The 17,659-nt window shown below is 43.5% G+C and overlaps 1 protein-coding gene across 1 annotated transcript in view; it reads right to left on the bottom strand.

The window, feature by feature from the left end:
• The window catches only part of CRHR2 (corticotropin releasing hormone receptor 2), a 120,226-nt gene that overhangs the window by 41,534 nt on the left and 61,033 nt on the right, over positions 1 to 17,659 (bottom strand). Inside the window, exons 5-7 of the mRNA XM_009644064.1 lie at positions 9,101 to 9,218; positions 4,865 to 5,018; positions 2,209 to 2,269 (exon numbers count right to left, since the gene is read on the bottom strand). Coding sequence (XP_009642359.1) covers positions 2,209 to 2,269; positions 4,865 to 5,018; positions 9,101 to 9,218 — 333 coding nt within the window. The remainder of the gene's footprint in view (positions 1 to 2,208; positions 2,270 to 4,864; positions 5,019 to 9,100; positions 9,219 to 17,659) is intronic.

Below are 17,659 nucleotides of genomic sequence, written 5' to 3'. Positions count from 1 at the left end.
AGATCATCGAGTCCAACCTTTCACCTAACCCTGACATCCCACCACTAAACCATGTCCCTAAGCACCTCATCTATCCTTCTTTTAAATACCTCCAGGGATGAGGACTCTACCACCTCTCTGGGAAGCCCATTCCAGAGCCTGACAACCCTTTCGGTGAAGAAGTTTTTCCTAATGTCTAGCCTAAACCTGCCCTGGCGCAGCTTCAAACCATTCCCCCTCGTCCTGTCATCTGTTACCAGGGAGAATCCATCCAAGGCAGAGAGCTCGAGCCTAGAGACTCAAGAGGAACAGCTTGGATATTCTGCATACCAAATAGGATCATGTCACCTTTCTTGCCTTGCTGAATGTATTTTGTGTCCCCCTTTCTTTTGTTGCACAGGATCCGGGCCAGTTACACCTTCGCTGGTGAAAGGTGGCACACATACCTATGTAAACATGCCATGTCTTTCTTCATATCCACGCTACATCAAAGGGAGATTCTTTCACATTCACTTTGCAGGTATACAGTGAAGGTGAAAGGAGGCAGTGGTAGATATGATGCAGTGGTTTCTCCATCTATCCACCTGTGTGCAGTGCAATCCCAGTTGCTGTGGCATGTTTCTATCAGGGGTCCTACTTTCCATTATTTCTTTGTTGAGTGATGAGCAGTATTACAAAATGAGGTGCTCAAACCTCGGTATTAAACTTGCAACAGGAATGTTTAATGTACATCACCATTATTAAAGCATGTGGTGTTTTGCCTCTCCAGGTTTCAAGACACAAGTTTTGGTTGTTCTGTTTTGTGCTATTTAAGCTGACTAGTTCCTTCACCTCTAGTTCTAAGGCTGCAAGTCCTACTTCAGCACAATGAGACAGCTGCCATGCTGCCCTGGCTTGTGCAAGGTAACAACTACGAGGAACCTGACCATGAAGCAGACCCAGAACATTGTGATCCTTGACCCATCCAGAAACAAGGTCTGTGAACAGAAAAATTAGGGAAATCTGGTGATCTGAGGTTATCTCCCAGGGCTGATTGACTTGGACACCCAACGATCAGGTTCCAACTGAACTTTTTCTTGCTATTTTGAGACTACGGTATGAATTCTCCTGTATGATTATTGTAGGCAGGGATAGAATCACACAAAACTCCTCCCTCAGTGAAAGGGTGTCTGTCTGATTGCCAATATGCATAACTCCTGGGAATTAGATTATCACCTTCAAAGTCACCATTAAAGCTACAGAAGAAAGATTGGTCAAGGGTTCAAAAGTTTGTGGGGAGCAGAGAAGAGGAACTTGGTAGTGCATAACAGAGTTCCTCCCATGCCTACAGCAGGGATGCCCAAAGCTCAGCCGGTCTTCCTATCCATCTCCCTTACAGCCAGGAGAAATACTGCACGTAAGTCTAATTCATCCAACCTACTTTGGACATCTCCTTCCAGATGAGATGAAATGCACCCCAGACTGCCTTTACTGTTTTGACTGATCACTGCTGATCATAAAAGACCACAGATTAGTGTAGATTCAGACACCTACAATGTAGACACTGATGTTTAATCAGATGCACTACAGACAAACAGCGTAAGAGCGTGGTCATATGAAAAACAGTTTCATGGAGAAAAAAAAAAAAAGAATTTTTTTTAGTGTTAGAGAAGGGAGATGTAACAGATAATAGACACTGATCCTAATACTAATTGAAAAGTACAAGGTGAGCCGTGTCTGACCAGTATCGATGTTTGGGGGAAAAATGCCCAAAATACAGATTCCTCTTTATCTCCCATATTTTTCAATTTCATGCACCTACTGCTTCCAATTGGAAAACCCAGAAACAGAAATGCAACAATTCCAGCTGTGAGACTATTATTGGCAGACTGTCAACTCAATTCTGCACACCCAGAAGGCTAAATCCTTTAGCACTCAACTGTAGTTTTTACCAAGGTCTTACTCAAGCAAAACTCCCATTGAAGGAGATTACCTTGACTGTAAATCATGTATAAAGCCATCAGATGAGAGCTTCAGGGCTTGTCCAAGGATATTTGGGAAAGGTATTTTCAGGACATGGCTCAAGTAGTGCTCTGAAATTTGAAATGGTCTGGATTTGGATGGAGGTGATGAGACCTTTCCTCTTTACTATCAGTCAAGCAGCCTTATTTCTAAATTATCAGTTCAGCCTGCAGGCATTTCTTAATTTATTTAGAGTGCCACATAAACACAAATGTTAACATCACTTACTGTTCATTTTCATAATATAATTTGCCAATGGCCCAGGCAATGATGATCGGGCAAGGAATACCTGCAACAGCAAAAAATCAGGAGTTAATCACAACCTGTGTATGGATGGATGATACAGATTTAGATTCAGATTTGTGTGAGGAGAGTCTTGGTTAATGAACTGGAAGACTCTAAATACAAGTGGTTGTATCTTGGTATACTTGAGACATAGCAATTGCTAAGACCTCTTTATGTATGCATAAAAAAGGTCATCTCAGAAAGAGAAAAGTCTAGTACTAGTAAGAAAAGTTCATAAAATTATTAACGAACACACATATATACCTATATTTCTATGTAAGCGATCAGAACAATTTTGGCTGGCCTAAAGGCAATTTTGGTCCCTTTTAATTTTCCTGCAGTTGATACGGCAGAACCTTAAGAGACGTCACTTGGAGGTGAGTGGTTAGATTTTTATTCCCAGGGTACAAGAAGCTTGTAAATTTATTGGAATCTTTGGATGAAGCTCATTTTCAGCAATTTTTTTAGTTGAGTCTTCCCTGTGAAACAGGAATATGAGAAAGAATCTCCTGATATTTTGCAACATCAGAATTCATTCATCATTTGCTGTTTCTAATGGATCCAGCTACTCTTTACTTTATATATATCATTCTATCTATGATATGCAGTGTGCTCTGTATCTGCATGTTAGTTATTAACAAGGCCATGCATTTTTATTTACAGGGCTTGCTTTTTCAATTATTCCCAGAAAGTGCTACAACCCCATGCAATGCTACAGGTGTGGGGAAGAGTGGTTGGAAAGCTGCCCAGCAGAAAGGGGCCTGGAGGTGCTGGTCGACAGCCGGCTGAATATAAGCCAGCAGTGTGCCCAGGTGGCCAAAGAAGGCCAATGGCATCCTGGCTTGTATCAGGAATAGTGTGGCCAGCAGGAGTGATTGTACCCCTGTACTCGGCACTGGTGAGTCCATGCCTTGAATACTGTGTTCATTTTTGGGTCCCTCACTACAAAAAGGACATTGAGGTGCCTGAGCGTCTCCAGAGAAGGGCAATGAAGCTGGTGAGGGGTCTGGAGCACAAGGATGACGGGGAGCAGCTGAGGGAGCTGGGGTTGTCTAGCCTGGAGAAGAGGAGGCTGAGGGGAGACCTTATTGCCTTCTACAACTGCCTGATAGGAGGGTGTAGCAAGGTGGAGTTTGGTCTCTTCTCCCTGGTAATGGGCAACGGGACAAGAGGAAACGGTCTGAAGTTGTGCCAGGGGAGGTTTAGATTGGACATTAGGAAAAATTTCTTCACAGAAAGGGTTGTCAAGCACTGGAATGGGCTGCCCAGGGAAGTGGTGGCGTCCCCATCCCTGGAGGTTTTTAAAAGATGGATAGACGTGGTGCTTAGGGAGATGGTTTAGTGGTGGTCTTGGCAGTGCTATGTTAACAGTTGGACTCGATGATCTTAAAGGTCCTTTCCAACCTAAATGGTTCTATGATTCTACCCTTTTGGTAAATCTTCTGTTTTCTTAATGTCCATCTGGACCATCCCAAACCAATATGTGGTCATTGTTCCTTCTTATAACAACTGCTATTACCAAGAATAATTTGGCTCCATCACCTTTGTAATTGTCCTTCAAATCATTCTTGTTACCTACTAGATCCCTCCTTAGCTTCCTCTCTGCCAGATTAAACAAGCTCAGCTCCTTCAGCCTCTCTTCAGAGGTCATGTCCTCTAGATCCTTGATCATATTGACAGCCTTCTACTGGCTAATCTCCAGTTTTTCCATGTCCCTTTTTTCCTTTGAGACCCCAAACTGACAACAATATTCCAAAGGCAGCTTTGTCAAAGCTGAGTAGAAAGTATAACTTCCCTCAATCTTCTGGTCACACAGTATGTGTTTTATTTTATTCATGATGAGAAGGCACTGATGGCTCATACTCAGTCTGCAACCACCGCAAGCCCTACATCTTTTTCATCGGATTGCTACTCTGACAGTCAGTTCCCAGTCTGTACCTACAGACCAGCCCATATTGATGTAGCTAGGGCAAAGGAGCAGCCTTTGCTCTGGCCCAGGCTGACACGGTAGAAGGGAGGTAAATCCGTGCAGTGAGCTCTTTTTCTGTCTTTGAGTAGCCACAAGGATAGTACAAAGGTGACGTGTGACTTGTTGTTAAGGGCTGTTTCCAAAACAGCTGTAAGGTTGGACCAGCACATAACTAGTCTTTGCTTCTAGTCAGCTCCTCACTTAGAGGTGTCTTGTCTGTCTCTTGAGACTGAGTGGTCCACGGGCATGGACAGTGCCTTTTCTGTTTCGTGCCATGTTGAGCAGCAGAGCATAAGGGGTTGTGATCACTGCTTTGCTGATCGAAGTGAAAGGGACATGGTATGAACGGCTGTATTCCCAAAATGCTGAGCTTGGGAGTTCTCTTTCTTTCCTTAACACCAGGTGCCTGAGGGTCTAAATGAAGAAGATAAATCCAGCAGTAACCTATTAGCTTTATGTCATCACCGCAGTGGAGAACTAAACCTGATCTCATGTTCTTCTGACAAAGTTAGCTTTGAATGTCAGATTTCACCACAGTGGAATTTTCCAAGTTTCTTCTTGCTGCTCTTGTCTTTATCACTTTAATGCCAGGTACCACATAAAGCCATTTTAAACACACAGGGCACTTACACCATCCTATGAAGAGAAAGACCCATTTCCGCAGCTTATCTGTGGAATAAGTCATCACTATAGCAGTGTGCAGGTAGCAGCCTTCCACGAACATCCAGAAGAAGTTGGTCACCACAAAATAATTGTAGACAGTGGTAATACATCGACACCAGGGCTGGAAAGGAAACAGAAAACAATATTTTAATATCATGGTGAGAACATTTTAAAAATTCTTTGTCTTGTTCCCTTAAAAATCAGTGGTAGAATTCATTCAGGGGATGCAGATCTATACATGTGACTTGGAATCAGAATATCTTAGATGCTGTCGGGAACTCACAGCTATGTCTGTGGCTTTCTGCTGAGGCTTGGCTTTGACCCCAACATGCAGGAACTCTTGTACCTGAGCATGTCTGGAAGGTTAACATGCCGCAAGGCACATCCACACCAGCAGTCTGCAAGAAGTTTAAGAGGCAGCCGTGTGGAAAGAAGGCAAGAGGAGGCAGATCGTTTGACTACAGATGATCTTTCAGAGAGGTACAGCCGTAGCCCCGGGTCATATCCAAAGATGACATAAGAGTCTAAGCATATCTTAGGCAGTATAACCCACCTGCTGAGCAATTCAAAGAAAATATAAACTAGAAGTTAATGTCACAGTCTTGCTTCATTTCCACTGAAGGAAAGGAGCACCACTGACATTTAGAAAAAAGATATTTACTTTAAAGATATGCTTTTATCAGCTACTTCATCCCCTCTACTCCTGCCGTTAGGGCTTCACTCTGCAAGGCACACCACCACACACATCACCTCTGAATTTTTGCCATAGCTTCAACAGGAATTTTTGGTCAGGCTCAATGTAGCAGTAAAGGCATCTCCTAATGGCTGTGCAGTGAGAGCACAGATGTGGAATACACAATTGACTGTAGAGAGGCAGATGATAACATCACATCAATAAATCACAAGTAACTACTGATGGTAATTTCCACAGTGCTACACACAGAAGTCTGGGAAACTTTCCTTCTGACCAAGCAGGCATTCAACATATTCCCTGAAGCATGACATTAATTACCTGTGTTAGCTGGTATCACTGATATCATTTTGGTTTCACCATTCTCCAGCCTTTTAATTCACTCTACTAAAGTATTTGAAACTTTTGACCCACAGTTAATTTTATTTCAGACTTTGTATGCATGAGGTATTGAAGATCTCTAGGCAGCTGACAGAGCAGCAGGTGCACTATCAAAGCCAGCAAAATTCTGTGGACTAAGAATTCATTGGGCAAGAAACACAGTTACAAAATGATAGCCCATTCACAGGCTGTGATCGCTTCTTTTTATGGAGCTGGAATAAACAGAAGACATCTTCTGGATGTGTTAAGGCTTTCCTTTCTGTATTATTTCATTAAGATTTGAAATTTAGTTTGGCTAAGAGACTCTAAGTCTCACATTCAACATTTTGAAGGTATGGGCATGAATTAAACCTTTCCCTGTGGCCTCAGTCTCATGTAAATTCTCTGATATAGTGTCTAGACTCTCGTTCCCTTCTCGCCCTCAGTTGCAATATTTGCGCAGTTTTTGTCCCTTCCACAGCTGCCCATTTTCACAAGAATTGTAAAAATAATTTTATCCCAACCTGTTGTTCCTGTGTCAGACCGAGTGGAGTTGGCCAGTGGGTTGGGAAGGTACTGGGACAGATACAAATACACATGATGGTGATGAGATCTCCCTCTGCATCGTTTCCATAGGAAACCAGAATAAAATGAATTTTGAGCAATTCCTTCTGGAATTGTGGATTTATTATTATTAAATAATAAACCCAATTAGCAGAGCTCATTAGTTTATACCATGTCATTTATTTGACTGAGGATTCTTGATCCCCATATGTATCCACCATTAGGCTCCAGATGTCTTCAGCAATTCCCCTTCTTGATTTATTAACATGAGCACTATAAATTTGTGCAAAATGTTTCCACATTGAGTCCTTGATGCTTCTGTAACTGCATTATTACTGATCAGCACAGAAGAGATCACATCATTAGCTGGCATAAGTGATTGTGCTCCCATTGATGTCAGTGGTATTATTTTGACTCTGACTTACACCACAGTAAGAACATAAGAAAATTACCCCTAAGCTTGTGTAAAGCACCTTCCCAAAAAGACTGCAGCGTTCTGCAGAGAAAAGATGAGTTAATGAGAACTGAGGCATGTGCGGATCTGTCTTTATATTTGCAGGTTTATATTTTCCTTGGCACATTGTGTTCACATTTTAAAAGGCCTGACTCCAACTGATTTTTTCCTAAATAACTAAAAATATGTATTAAGATTGGCACTGTTGTAATGAGAGTAAATCATGCAGCAATAAAGCTCATATACCACCACCTTCTGTAGCCTGAAAATGTCAGAAACATAGACAAAGCAGTGAATTAATAAAGCTACACCTTCTCAAAGGAGCATCTACTTGAATAATAACACAGAGTTATGCATAGATGTCTCAAAAAACTTAGGATCTTAGACTTCTTTATTTAGGTACTAATGACTTTTCTATTTTTGTTTTCCCAAAGTATGGGATTAAAGTTCAGATGTCAAATCTTACATTTGAAAAGTTAACCAAGGATGACGAGTACCCATCTGACATTAGAATACATGGCTACCCAGGCTCCTGGGGTGGTTTTCAATTTCCACAGGACCAGTTCCTATGTGAGCGGAGCTACCTTGATTGATATCAGCTATGGATCCATATTCCATAGGCACTTTAGTCCACTTGCTTTCCAAAGAGAGAGAACACGAAGAGGGTGTGTGTGTGTGTATGTGTGTGCATGTGTGTTTGTAGCACACTGATAAGTTTTTCTTGATTATGGAGGTAAATATCAGGGGACAACCCTAAAAGGAGACTATTCCACTACAAGACTATTACAATGGGAATGTGAACAGTAAAAACCTCTGCCAAGGGACTATCAAAAAGAACTATTCCCCAAGAAAATCAAGATAAATGCTTTTTTTTCTGGAGTAGATGCTTTTAATCCACTCCAAAATCCTTATATTATCGGGGCTGCTTGGTGACCAAACGGGGGAGCCATTACATAGGGACTGGTCCAATGTCCTCACTCAAACCATCATCTGCAGTTGGTAGTTACGTGAAACATGAAATTACTTTGAAATTAAGAGAAGTGGGAACATAGTGAGACACTGCATATCTCAAGAGTGCTCAATGCCATGCAAAGAAGATGCCCCACTTCTGGCCCCCTTCTGCCTCCCCGTGTTTTATTGTGTGGATCTGTCTGGCCCTTTGAACTGGCTCTGACTCTCAATCAGCCATCAGAAAGCTGACTTAGATCACTATGCCGGCAAAAAAATTTTCCTTGCTTTTTTGTTGACTAGGTTAGTTCTCTACGAGTTTAGTGGGTTTGGTCTCCAAGGCTTCAGTCCTCTGCAAGGGATCATGAAGAGGAACAGAGCTCGTGCAAAAGAATCAGAAGGAGCTGGAGTGAAGCGTTTGGGTCCCTGGATGAATGAGCCATCCCTTTCAGTGACAAGGAGTTGCTGCTGAATGCAGCCCATATCACAGGACTTCATCTTCAAGGCCAGCACAGAGAAGGAGGGATTAGCAGAAAAATGGAATTTTGTAAAGAAACCCCACAAAGATATCAACAAGCAAAATTTGTACTGTTTCAGGCCCTATTTCTTATTTTCTTGGGAGTCCCACTGACTCCAGACAGCAAGGTACCCACTGTCATCAGACAAAATAGCTGACTCAGAGCTGCAACAGCCAAATCAATTATTTCTGTACTCTGTTCATGGAGATGTTGGCCTCTGGAATGAATGCTTTCCCTTCAAAAGTACACATCACTGCAAGATGCTCTGACAAAAATGTTCAAGAAACACCAAATTTAGAGTCTCGCACAATACTGCGTCTCACAGTATAGAAATTTGGAAAGTATCTACAGTCAATGAAAATAAGGGAGAAGCATTTGGGTGGGGTTTTTACTTCGAAAAAAACCCCTTTGATATTCAGTAATGAGGAAATAAATGAAAATTTAGTAAATCTAAGCTTATTTTCTTAATCTTTTTGAAATTACATGAATCATAGAAGCACAGAATCCTAGGTTGGAAGGGACCTCAAGGATCATCTATTCCAACCTTACAAGTCACTCTGAGCATGTGGATAGGTGCCCTTTGTAATATTTCTATCAGATGAACAAATCTGGCATCCCTGCCTGCCCCCAAACTACGTGACAGAGATGTGCCACCTCCAAGGACTTACTTCATTGCTTTCATGGATGTTGTGATCTATCATCTGAAGCAGAAACCACATCACATTCCTCAGGATGAATGTGGTGATCAAGTTCCAGTGGATAATATTCCGCAGGCATCTGATACTCCTAAACAGGGAAATACATTTAAATCATCATATATAGTGAAGGTATGCCCATGAACATTACTGACTATATAAAATAAACAAGTTAATTCTGTTCTCTTGCAGAATTCCTTATGGTTTATTCCCCTCCATTACCTCTCTTACACTATGAAACAGGAGGTTCATCTGTCCAATGGGCCAGCAACAACAGCCTATGAGGGTGTCTGTAGCTTATATCTTCACCAGCAAGCACATCTGGGTCTGGTCCCATTCTCTGGCTCTCAGGGTAAATTCATAGAAGCATAGAATGTTTGGGGTTGGAAGGGACCCCTAGAGGTCATCTAGTCCAACCCCCCTGCAGGAGCAGGGACACCGCTAACTAGATCAGATTGCTCAGAGCCCCGTCCAACCTGGCCTTGAATGTTTCCAGGGATGGGGCCTCCACCCCCTCTCTGGGCAACCTGTTCCAGTGTTTCACCACCCTCATTGTAAAGAACTTCTTCCTTATATCTAGTCTAAACCTACCCTGGTTTAGTTTAAAACCATTACCCCTTGTCTTGTCACAGCTGGCCCTACTAAAAAGATTGTCCCCATCTTTCCTATAGGCCCCCTTTAGGTACTGAAAGGCCGTAATCAGGTCTCCCCGCAGCCTTCTCCTCTCCAGGCTGAACAAGCCCAACTCCCTCAGCCTGTCCTCATAGCAGAGGTGCTCCAGCCCTCGGATCATTTTTGTGGCCCTAAATTGCAGCGCCAGTGCCAAAGACAAAACTTTCATTTTGCAGTGTTGTCACAACACAAATAAATTACATAAATATAAACCAGCAACAGCAGGATGGCCAAATCTGTTCTTCTTTTCCTTGCTGTATACCTTTCTTATGGAAACCACCCAGCATAACTTTTGCAAAGCCATGCTCAAAAATTTGTCCTGATAACATGAGGAGCTCCCTTTGATAATAATCAATTCAAGCAAGTGAAACAGGGTCTGCTGGAAAGACCCAAATATTCAGATGGCCATTTCATCCCTGATTAACATTTTTGCTCCCCTCCTCCCAAACCCATCAGCTCTATCGTAATGTCAGCTAGAACTGATAAGCCCCTAAGCAACAAGGCTGCACTGGAGTCTGCTGCATTGTTCACAGGAGGAGATTTGGTGACAAGTATCTGCTCTGGACAGGCAAGTTGGAATAGTTTACGCTTGGGCAGTCTCTTGAACAGGCTCGCCTGTGTGAAGTTCGAAGTTTTCAGACCCGTTAATGCGATAGGAGAGCATGGACCGCCTGGTTTTCAGTCCTGAGCTCAGATGGCTGTACCACGCTTTCTTAAGGTAGAGCTGCATATTCTCCTTCCCCAGAAAATATCTGTGTCTGGTTTTAGCCCTTTCCCAGCCCCTTTTCAGATGCAATGTAAAATATGAGCACAACGTAAAATACGAGCTACAATGAGTTCGGACACAGTGCCATAAAACAAAAGAGGGAACTTCTTAAATAGTGCTTGCTGCTGAAAATGGCTCTGGGAGGCAGCCAGTGCATGACGCTGATGCCAGCAACCAAAGTATTGCTGAAGCTAGACAGAAAGTTACTCATTCCATCATCTGAGACCAGATCATTTGTGTCTTCTCATTCTTTGTGAAACGGTAAAGGAAGGTGGGTGCCAAGTTGCAGTTTTGCAACTAAACGATCTTTTCTCAGCTAAACACAATACGCTGCAGTTACTGAAGTCACTTCCACAGGGGTTCAAATAGCCAGTGCATTTCCCAGGATCACCAGGTTAGGATTCTGTGTTTGCCGTACCAGTCTCCCTGTTGCAAATGAAGCTGTCAAATAACATCGGACACACACAGAAAGTGGTGTTCTCAAACCTGCTCAACTGCAGCTGATTGTAGCTCATCCCACTGACAGCCAAAAGAGAAGGCACAGCCCAACAACCAACTTTGCTGTTGCCTCAGGTCTTTTGCATGACAAACAAGCCAGCCTTCTTAAAAACAAACACTATTTTACTGTCATAAAACACTTACTGTGCTTTTCCTAGGACTTGATTAGTCAGTTTTAGGGCCAGAAGCAATTCTGTGATGTCCTTCAGCCTCACAAATCTCTCAAAGATTTCACAGCAATCCAGCAAAAAAACAAATAGAAGACCTCCCACATATGAGATATTGCAACTTACAGAGAGATGCTCAGAGGTATAAACCTACTAAGTCAATGTCAAAAGAGCTTCTGAGTTTCACAGAAAAGCTTCTGAGTTTAACAACTCAGGCTGCAGGTACAAAATTGGTATTTGGCTTTGAAAGCCTCAGTGACTCATGACTGGAGTCAATTTAGAAAACAAATCTCCAGCTGCTCAGATCCAGTCACTTTTATTTAGGCTACAAAACCCCAAAGCGTTGCTCTCAGTGTAACCTGTGCTAGCAGGGGACGCGTGGGAGACACATCTCACTTTGGAAATTTCACTTCTAACAAAAGGCAAAGTTTCAGGGTTTGGCTTTCAAAGAAACTAGGTGATCAACACCTACTGCCTTTCACGCTGAACCCCAGGAACCCATCTGGCTCTGGACAGACTTGGAAACGTGCTGTTCAGGTCTGTTCTCTGATGACATACATGTCCTGTGGCTGCTGTTCATCTAGATGTTTTATTCATTCCCTTCAGGTTAAGGATTAGCAGATTAAGGAAGGAGTTTGAAACACTGCTTCTGTGGGGAGAGGGAGGCAGGGGACTAGGAACTGACAAAATTCAGGTCAAACTGTAGAGTTACTGGCATGAAATTAATTGCTTTTGAGAGCTCTAACAACAAAACAGATCCAGCCCACTTGCCACCTGAATGTATTTCTTGACAAAGAGAAGATAAAGGAGTGGAGAAAAAAAAAATCCTTGCTGCATGCCTCCATTTAGATGTAGTTTAATCATCTCATATACTGGGAAATCACTAAATCTGGCTGGAAGAAACCTTAATCCCACAAGATTTACAGCAGGACATTGGACTGGCTGCAGAGGCAAATAGGATCAAACACATAGTTGTAGACTTTTTGATTCAGTTCCTAAAAAGAGCTTTCCCCTCAGTGGGATCCTAGTCATCAAAATCACATTCGCTTCTGTGGCTTGGAATATAAATACAACCTCAGCATCTCGTGGCTGCATGATCTTTACTCTCCTTACTACTTCTTGGTCAGACTGTTTTGTCGTCTTTGCCATTGGACTTTTGTTTGAGTTGTAAAATGCTTGGGACAGAGGCAAACTTTTAGTGATGTGTGTTCGGGATCCAGAGCAAGAGGGTCTGGTCTGTGTTGGGAACTCCCAGGCTGTACAGATAATTATGATCAAAACTCTCCTTGTTTACAAAAAGCCACACGTGCTGAGGGAAGATGTGTTCCTGGTGTAAAATTAAGTAAAGTATAAATGTGACCAGCAGCTGGAATTTACCAAAATGAGGCCTGAAGCCTTGTCAAATAATGCTTTGGACATGAACCAGGGACAGCCGGCTCCCGTGTCTCACTACCCTTAGCCATACTTTGGGTATCAGGAACCTTGTACCATGGCCTCATTCCCTTCCTGAGACACTCTGTGTGTCACAGGGATGGTAAGTAGATGCTTTCACCTGCTAAAAAGCTTCATGCCTTGGGGCTAACAGCAATGAAGAGGCTATAGAGCAAGCATCTTGCTTTTCCAGCTGCGGTCTCTCCCCAGTCACATTCCCCACCACCCTACGCCTTGGCAAAGCAGCACAGACAGGAGGGGCAGGATTTGCTTTTGTGATGTCTGGGCCACTACTCTGCTGGTGTTAATAGCAGTTAGGGTTTTAATGGGAACGCCAGTATAGTCAGGCTGAGAAACACATGTTGGAAAGTGCCACAGGGTTTCTCCATGGCTCAGGTAGTGATGTGACCCCAGGCACAGAATGGTTTTAACCTTTTCTTTTTTTTTTTTTATTTTTTTCCCTTTCCTTTTAGTTACGAGTCCCAAGTGGAGACTTGTAAATTTGTTTTTGTTTGTAGAGAGCCTAGAGCACATGGTTTCTGTTTGCTTCTGTCTCCTAACTACTACTAGCAGAGAAATCATGGTGGCAGTAATGCAATTCATAGCCAAGGGCAGGAAAAGCTTGAGAAATAACTGCGTCGGGTTCACACTGGGGAGGGAGAAACAGCAGGGTTAACGTGGTGTGTGGAGGCTGCAGGGCACAGCAGTGGAGGACTACAGCTAAGCCAATGGATGCAACAAGGGAAAGATCTCTTGTCAGCCACCTGAGAAAGCCGCTCTCGTTTACAGACACTGCTGGTGAATGTCATTATCGTCATTTAGTTTGGGTGAAGCATCTAAAGGGATACTGACTGAGATGAGGGTCTCCTCATTTCAGGCACTGCTCACCTGAGACTGTTCTGCTGGGCTCAGGAGCTAACCCTGTGCACAAAGTTTATATGTGTAGCCAGCCTGGAGTCTGAGGTGGGCAGTCAATGAATTGGGCAACAAAGCTGGTGAGTAATAGGAGACCGGCAGTGTCTGGGGAAAGGACAAAGCCAACCTTGTCATACTCACTCATCTCAAAGCCTGAGGAAGAAACTAATAATATTCATAGGAGTAATTTGTCCTCCACAGGTCTTTTCCTGTCTCTTGGTAGATGGAAACCTAGCTTAAATTTATACAACTTAATTTAGATGTAAATAGTCCTGTTATCCAGGAAAGTGACCTGTCCCTTTTTGAAAACTTGTTCAACAGCCATATCAGTCTTCTGTGACAATGAGCTCCACAGCTCCTTTCTCCTTGGTTAATTAATGCCTTCACTCTGTGGAGTGAAAAGGTAAGGAAGCCTGTGCCCCAGGAACAGCAGGAACTGCCCTCACAGACAGCACTGAGAAGGAATTCACATCACATGGTAGACAGCAGGAGGTGGAATCTGAAACACATTGAGCTGTATTATAAGTTGGTAAATTGAGCTTTCCTAGAGTCACAGTGATTGGCACGAATGCATTACCTCGCCGCTCAGAAGCTATGAAATTTGGGGTTATTCTTGCCTCAGTAGGGAGATATCACAATTTGGAGAGTGTGGTAGTGACAACATCAGAAATATGAGAGCACAGACAGCAAAGAGAAACCCTCCTGGGAGGGCAAAGAGCCATGTGAGAGGGGGGAGAAGTGGGAGATGAGGGGTCTGAGTGCTGAACTGCTGCTTCAGACACAATTACAGCATCACTGGGAAGAAATTGTGAGTTACAGAGCCACTTAAACTCCCTTAGACTAAAATATCAGATGATAGAGGGTTTCATATTCATTTTCATGTCAGGTAACATTGTTTATGCCATTTTCACTTGTTTTACAACCCTTGATGTGGATTGAATGGTGCAAGTGTAGCCCAACTTCCAAGAATAGCGGCAGAAGTCACCATTCCAGAGAGCCTGAAGGCTGGCACATCACAAGACAGCATTACACTGAAGCTATGGGCTTCCATTAAAAAGCCTTTTCCTGTATTTTCTTCCTGCCCTCATCCTTTTAAGACAAAAAATGTTGGTCAAGGCCTTGGCTGGACTCTTCTACTGATTCGTCCCTGGTGGATGGTCCAAGGACGGAAGGAACAAGAAAAGTGTTTGTAGCAATTCAGTCAGAACAGACTTAAAGATTGAGACCATGACATAAAGACACAAGAACTTCCATATTCAGTCAGACCAATGAGCCATGGAGGCTCAGTCCCTAGAGGTGATCAGTAAAAGACAGTTTGGGAAACAGTGTGGGAAACAGTGGAGGTAGACTGTTAGTTGTTCCTTGCCCTTACCTCCTTGTTTCTGGCAGTCGGAGGTTTTACGATATTTCTGATTCAGAGACTGCATTTAATCACATTAAATCACCCTGTTTGTGGTCCCAACTCCTCACAGAAGTCACTGAACTCCTTTTGTTGTTTATGTTCACTGGGGTCAGGCCATGGCTTATTCTACTAACATGATGGAATGAAGAGCTCATAAGCTGTTATTCATGGTAAAATAATAACGTTTGCCTACGTTGGTTCCTCTTCTCTGCTTGCCTGTCCTCTCCCAAGGGCTGGATGAGGAGGCATTTCTTCACAACTGCATTCCATGCTGTCTTTTGGGATATAAAGAGCCTGGAACTGGACAGCAGGAAACTGCTAGTCCCATGGGCTGCAGGAGCAAGCGGAGAGGAGTGCTGGTGTATCTCCAACACATGCTCTTGAAGTAGCACAGCCCATGCAGCTGGCTCTGCCTGACAGCAGATTTTGGGCCTGAAATAGCCCCCTGAAATACAGCACGTAGTGCCAGACAGGCACATGCAAGCGGTGTGTGATATATGAGTAGAAGGAGCGGGCAGAAGGAAAAGGACTTCCTTGAAAAGGAGAGAAAAGGGCTTACAGTTTCTGACTTGGAGGGAGAAAAGATACTGCCACTGGAAGCATCTTGGTTCTGTAAGTGAAAGGGTTTATTGGCTCCTCCTGATTTCTTAAGAACCAGTGCTTTGCCCCCTACTGAGCAATCTCCAGACACCGGCTTCTGACAAGGCAAGAGTTTCTGCTGAGGGCCCTCCTGCTGGCTTGGGTAGAGGTGTCCTCATGTCAGGCAGGCAGGACTTTTTGCCAGGGGTCATTGGTCAGAGTATGGCCGCTTGCCTCAAGGCTGTCCTGGTTTCGGCTGGGATAGAGTTAGTTTTCTTCCTGGTAGCTGGTATAGTGCTGTCTTTTGGATTTAGTACTGGAAGAATGTTGATAGCACACCGATGTTTTTAGTTGTTGCTAAGCAGTGCTTAGACAACTCAAGGACTTTTTCAGCTTCTCCTGCTCTGCCAGGGGCACAGGAAGCTGGGAGGGGACACATCTGGGACAGCTGACCCCAACTGACCCCAGGGGTATCCCACACCGTATGACGTCATGCTCAGCACATACCGTTGGGGGAAGAAAAAGGAAGATGGGGACGTTGGGAGTGATGGCATTTGTCTTCCCAAGTCACCATTACGCGTGATGGAGCCCTGGTTTCCCAGGGATGGCTGAGCCCCTGCCTGCCCATGGGAGGTGGTGAATGAATTCCTTGCTTTGCTTTGCCTGCGTGCGTGGCTTTTGCTTTACCTATTAAACTGTCTTTATCTCAACCCAGGAGTTTTCTCACTTTTACTCTTCCAATCCTCTCCCCAGCCCACTGCGGGGGGAGTGAGCGAGTAGCTGTGTGGTGCTTGGTTGCCGGCCGGGGTTAGACCACAGGAAAGGCTAACACTGTTAGACTTCGAATAGAAGAGTGTAGCAAGCGACAGGGTATTTCCATGGGAGACTGAGTTATGAAGTACCCTGTTCTATATGTACCGGAATTTGGGGACAATGGTACAGGAGAATGCGTGTGTTCCAGTGAGTCGGGAGTCCCAGAGTACGTCTCTGGCTGTGCTGGCCAAAGCAGGGTAAGATGATCTGGGAGCACATGCTTCCCCCTCATGGCACACACAGACTGCCCCACAAAAGCAGTAGCTTCTGCTCTGCAGCAGGTTAGACACAAAGAAGCAATTAAGGTGAAAGCAAACATACCTCTCTTTGGCCTTCCTAATTAATAAATCAAAAGCCAGGTGTACGGTGGGAAATTACACATAATGACCTCTTTATTTGATTTGAGAACAGACCATGTTTCAAGCCCAAATGTCATTCCCTGACTCGATATCCTACCACCGGCATCCCAAACTGCTTGGTGTGCGGGGTGTCATAACTAGGCTTCCATGTTAGGAACAGTAGCAGAACATGAAAAAAAAGCAAAATTCTCCAGCAGTTGACTGGAGCTTGTGTTAGAGGTGGCCAGAAGGAGTTTCTGATTGTTGGTGGAGAAAGCACACTCTGCTAATTATTTCTGTTAAATTACCTTAATTGTATGGTTGGATATAGAAAGCAGAGAATTAGGAAATCCATTCTTTTGCCTTGAGAAATGCTGAGATCTGAAAAGGTAGAAAACCTGATCATCTCTTTCTGTACAGGTGGCCTTACCGATTCAGAAATGAGATTTATAAAAGGGTTTCTAAAATAGCACTGGTAAAACTCAAAGTAGCCTTTCAGTTGATTCATGGTTTTTTTTCCCCTCACTCTACCCATACAGTGATATTTGTCCTCTGGGAAGTGCAGAGCTACTATTTTCTGATTCAAAGCATGACACAAACAATTAACATTAGCAATCATAATAATGTGCCAGCATGGTCGAAAGCTAGCTGAATTACTTGAATCATCTGCATGGAAATAATTGCCAATGATAACTTTATTAAAGAAGCTTGGAAACCTTCTATTAATTCATGTAGTATTCCATTAATAATGATGTTCAATTAAGACAGCTGTCCCAAAGTCTGAAAACAGTTGGCAGGCAGAAATCTGGGAGCACTTTGCTGGAGTCCTTCCCATTCCATGACTGTTGAACAAGCAGGAAGCAGAATCACAGATAACACTTAAAAAAATATTTTTCCCCTTCAGTCTTTTCTACGGCAGGGATAGTGCAGAGCCAATCCACAAATAACTTG

Source organism: Egretta garzetta, unplaced genomic scaffold, assembly GCF_000687185.1.
Source record: "Egretta garzetta isolate BGI_Z169 unplaced genomic scaffold, ASM68718v1 scaffold117, whole genome shotgun sequence".
NCBI lineage: Eukaryota > Metazoa > Chordata > Aves > Pelecaniformes > Ardeidae > Egretta > Egretta garzetta.
Note: the sequence above shows the minus strand (reverse complement) of the source record. Positions and strands in the feature narration are given on the sequence as shown.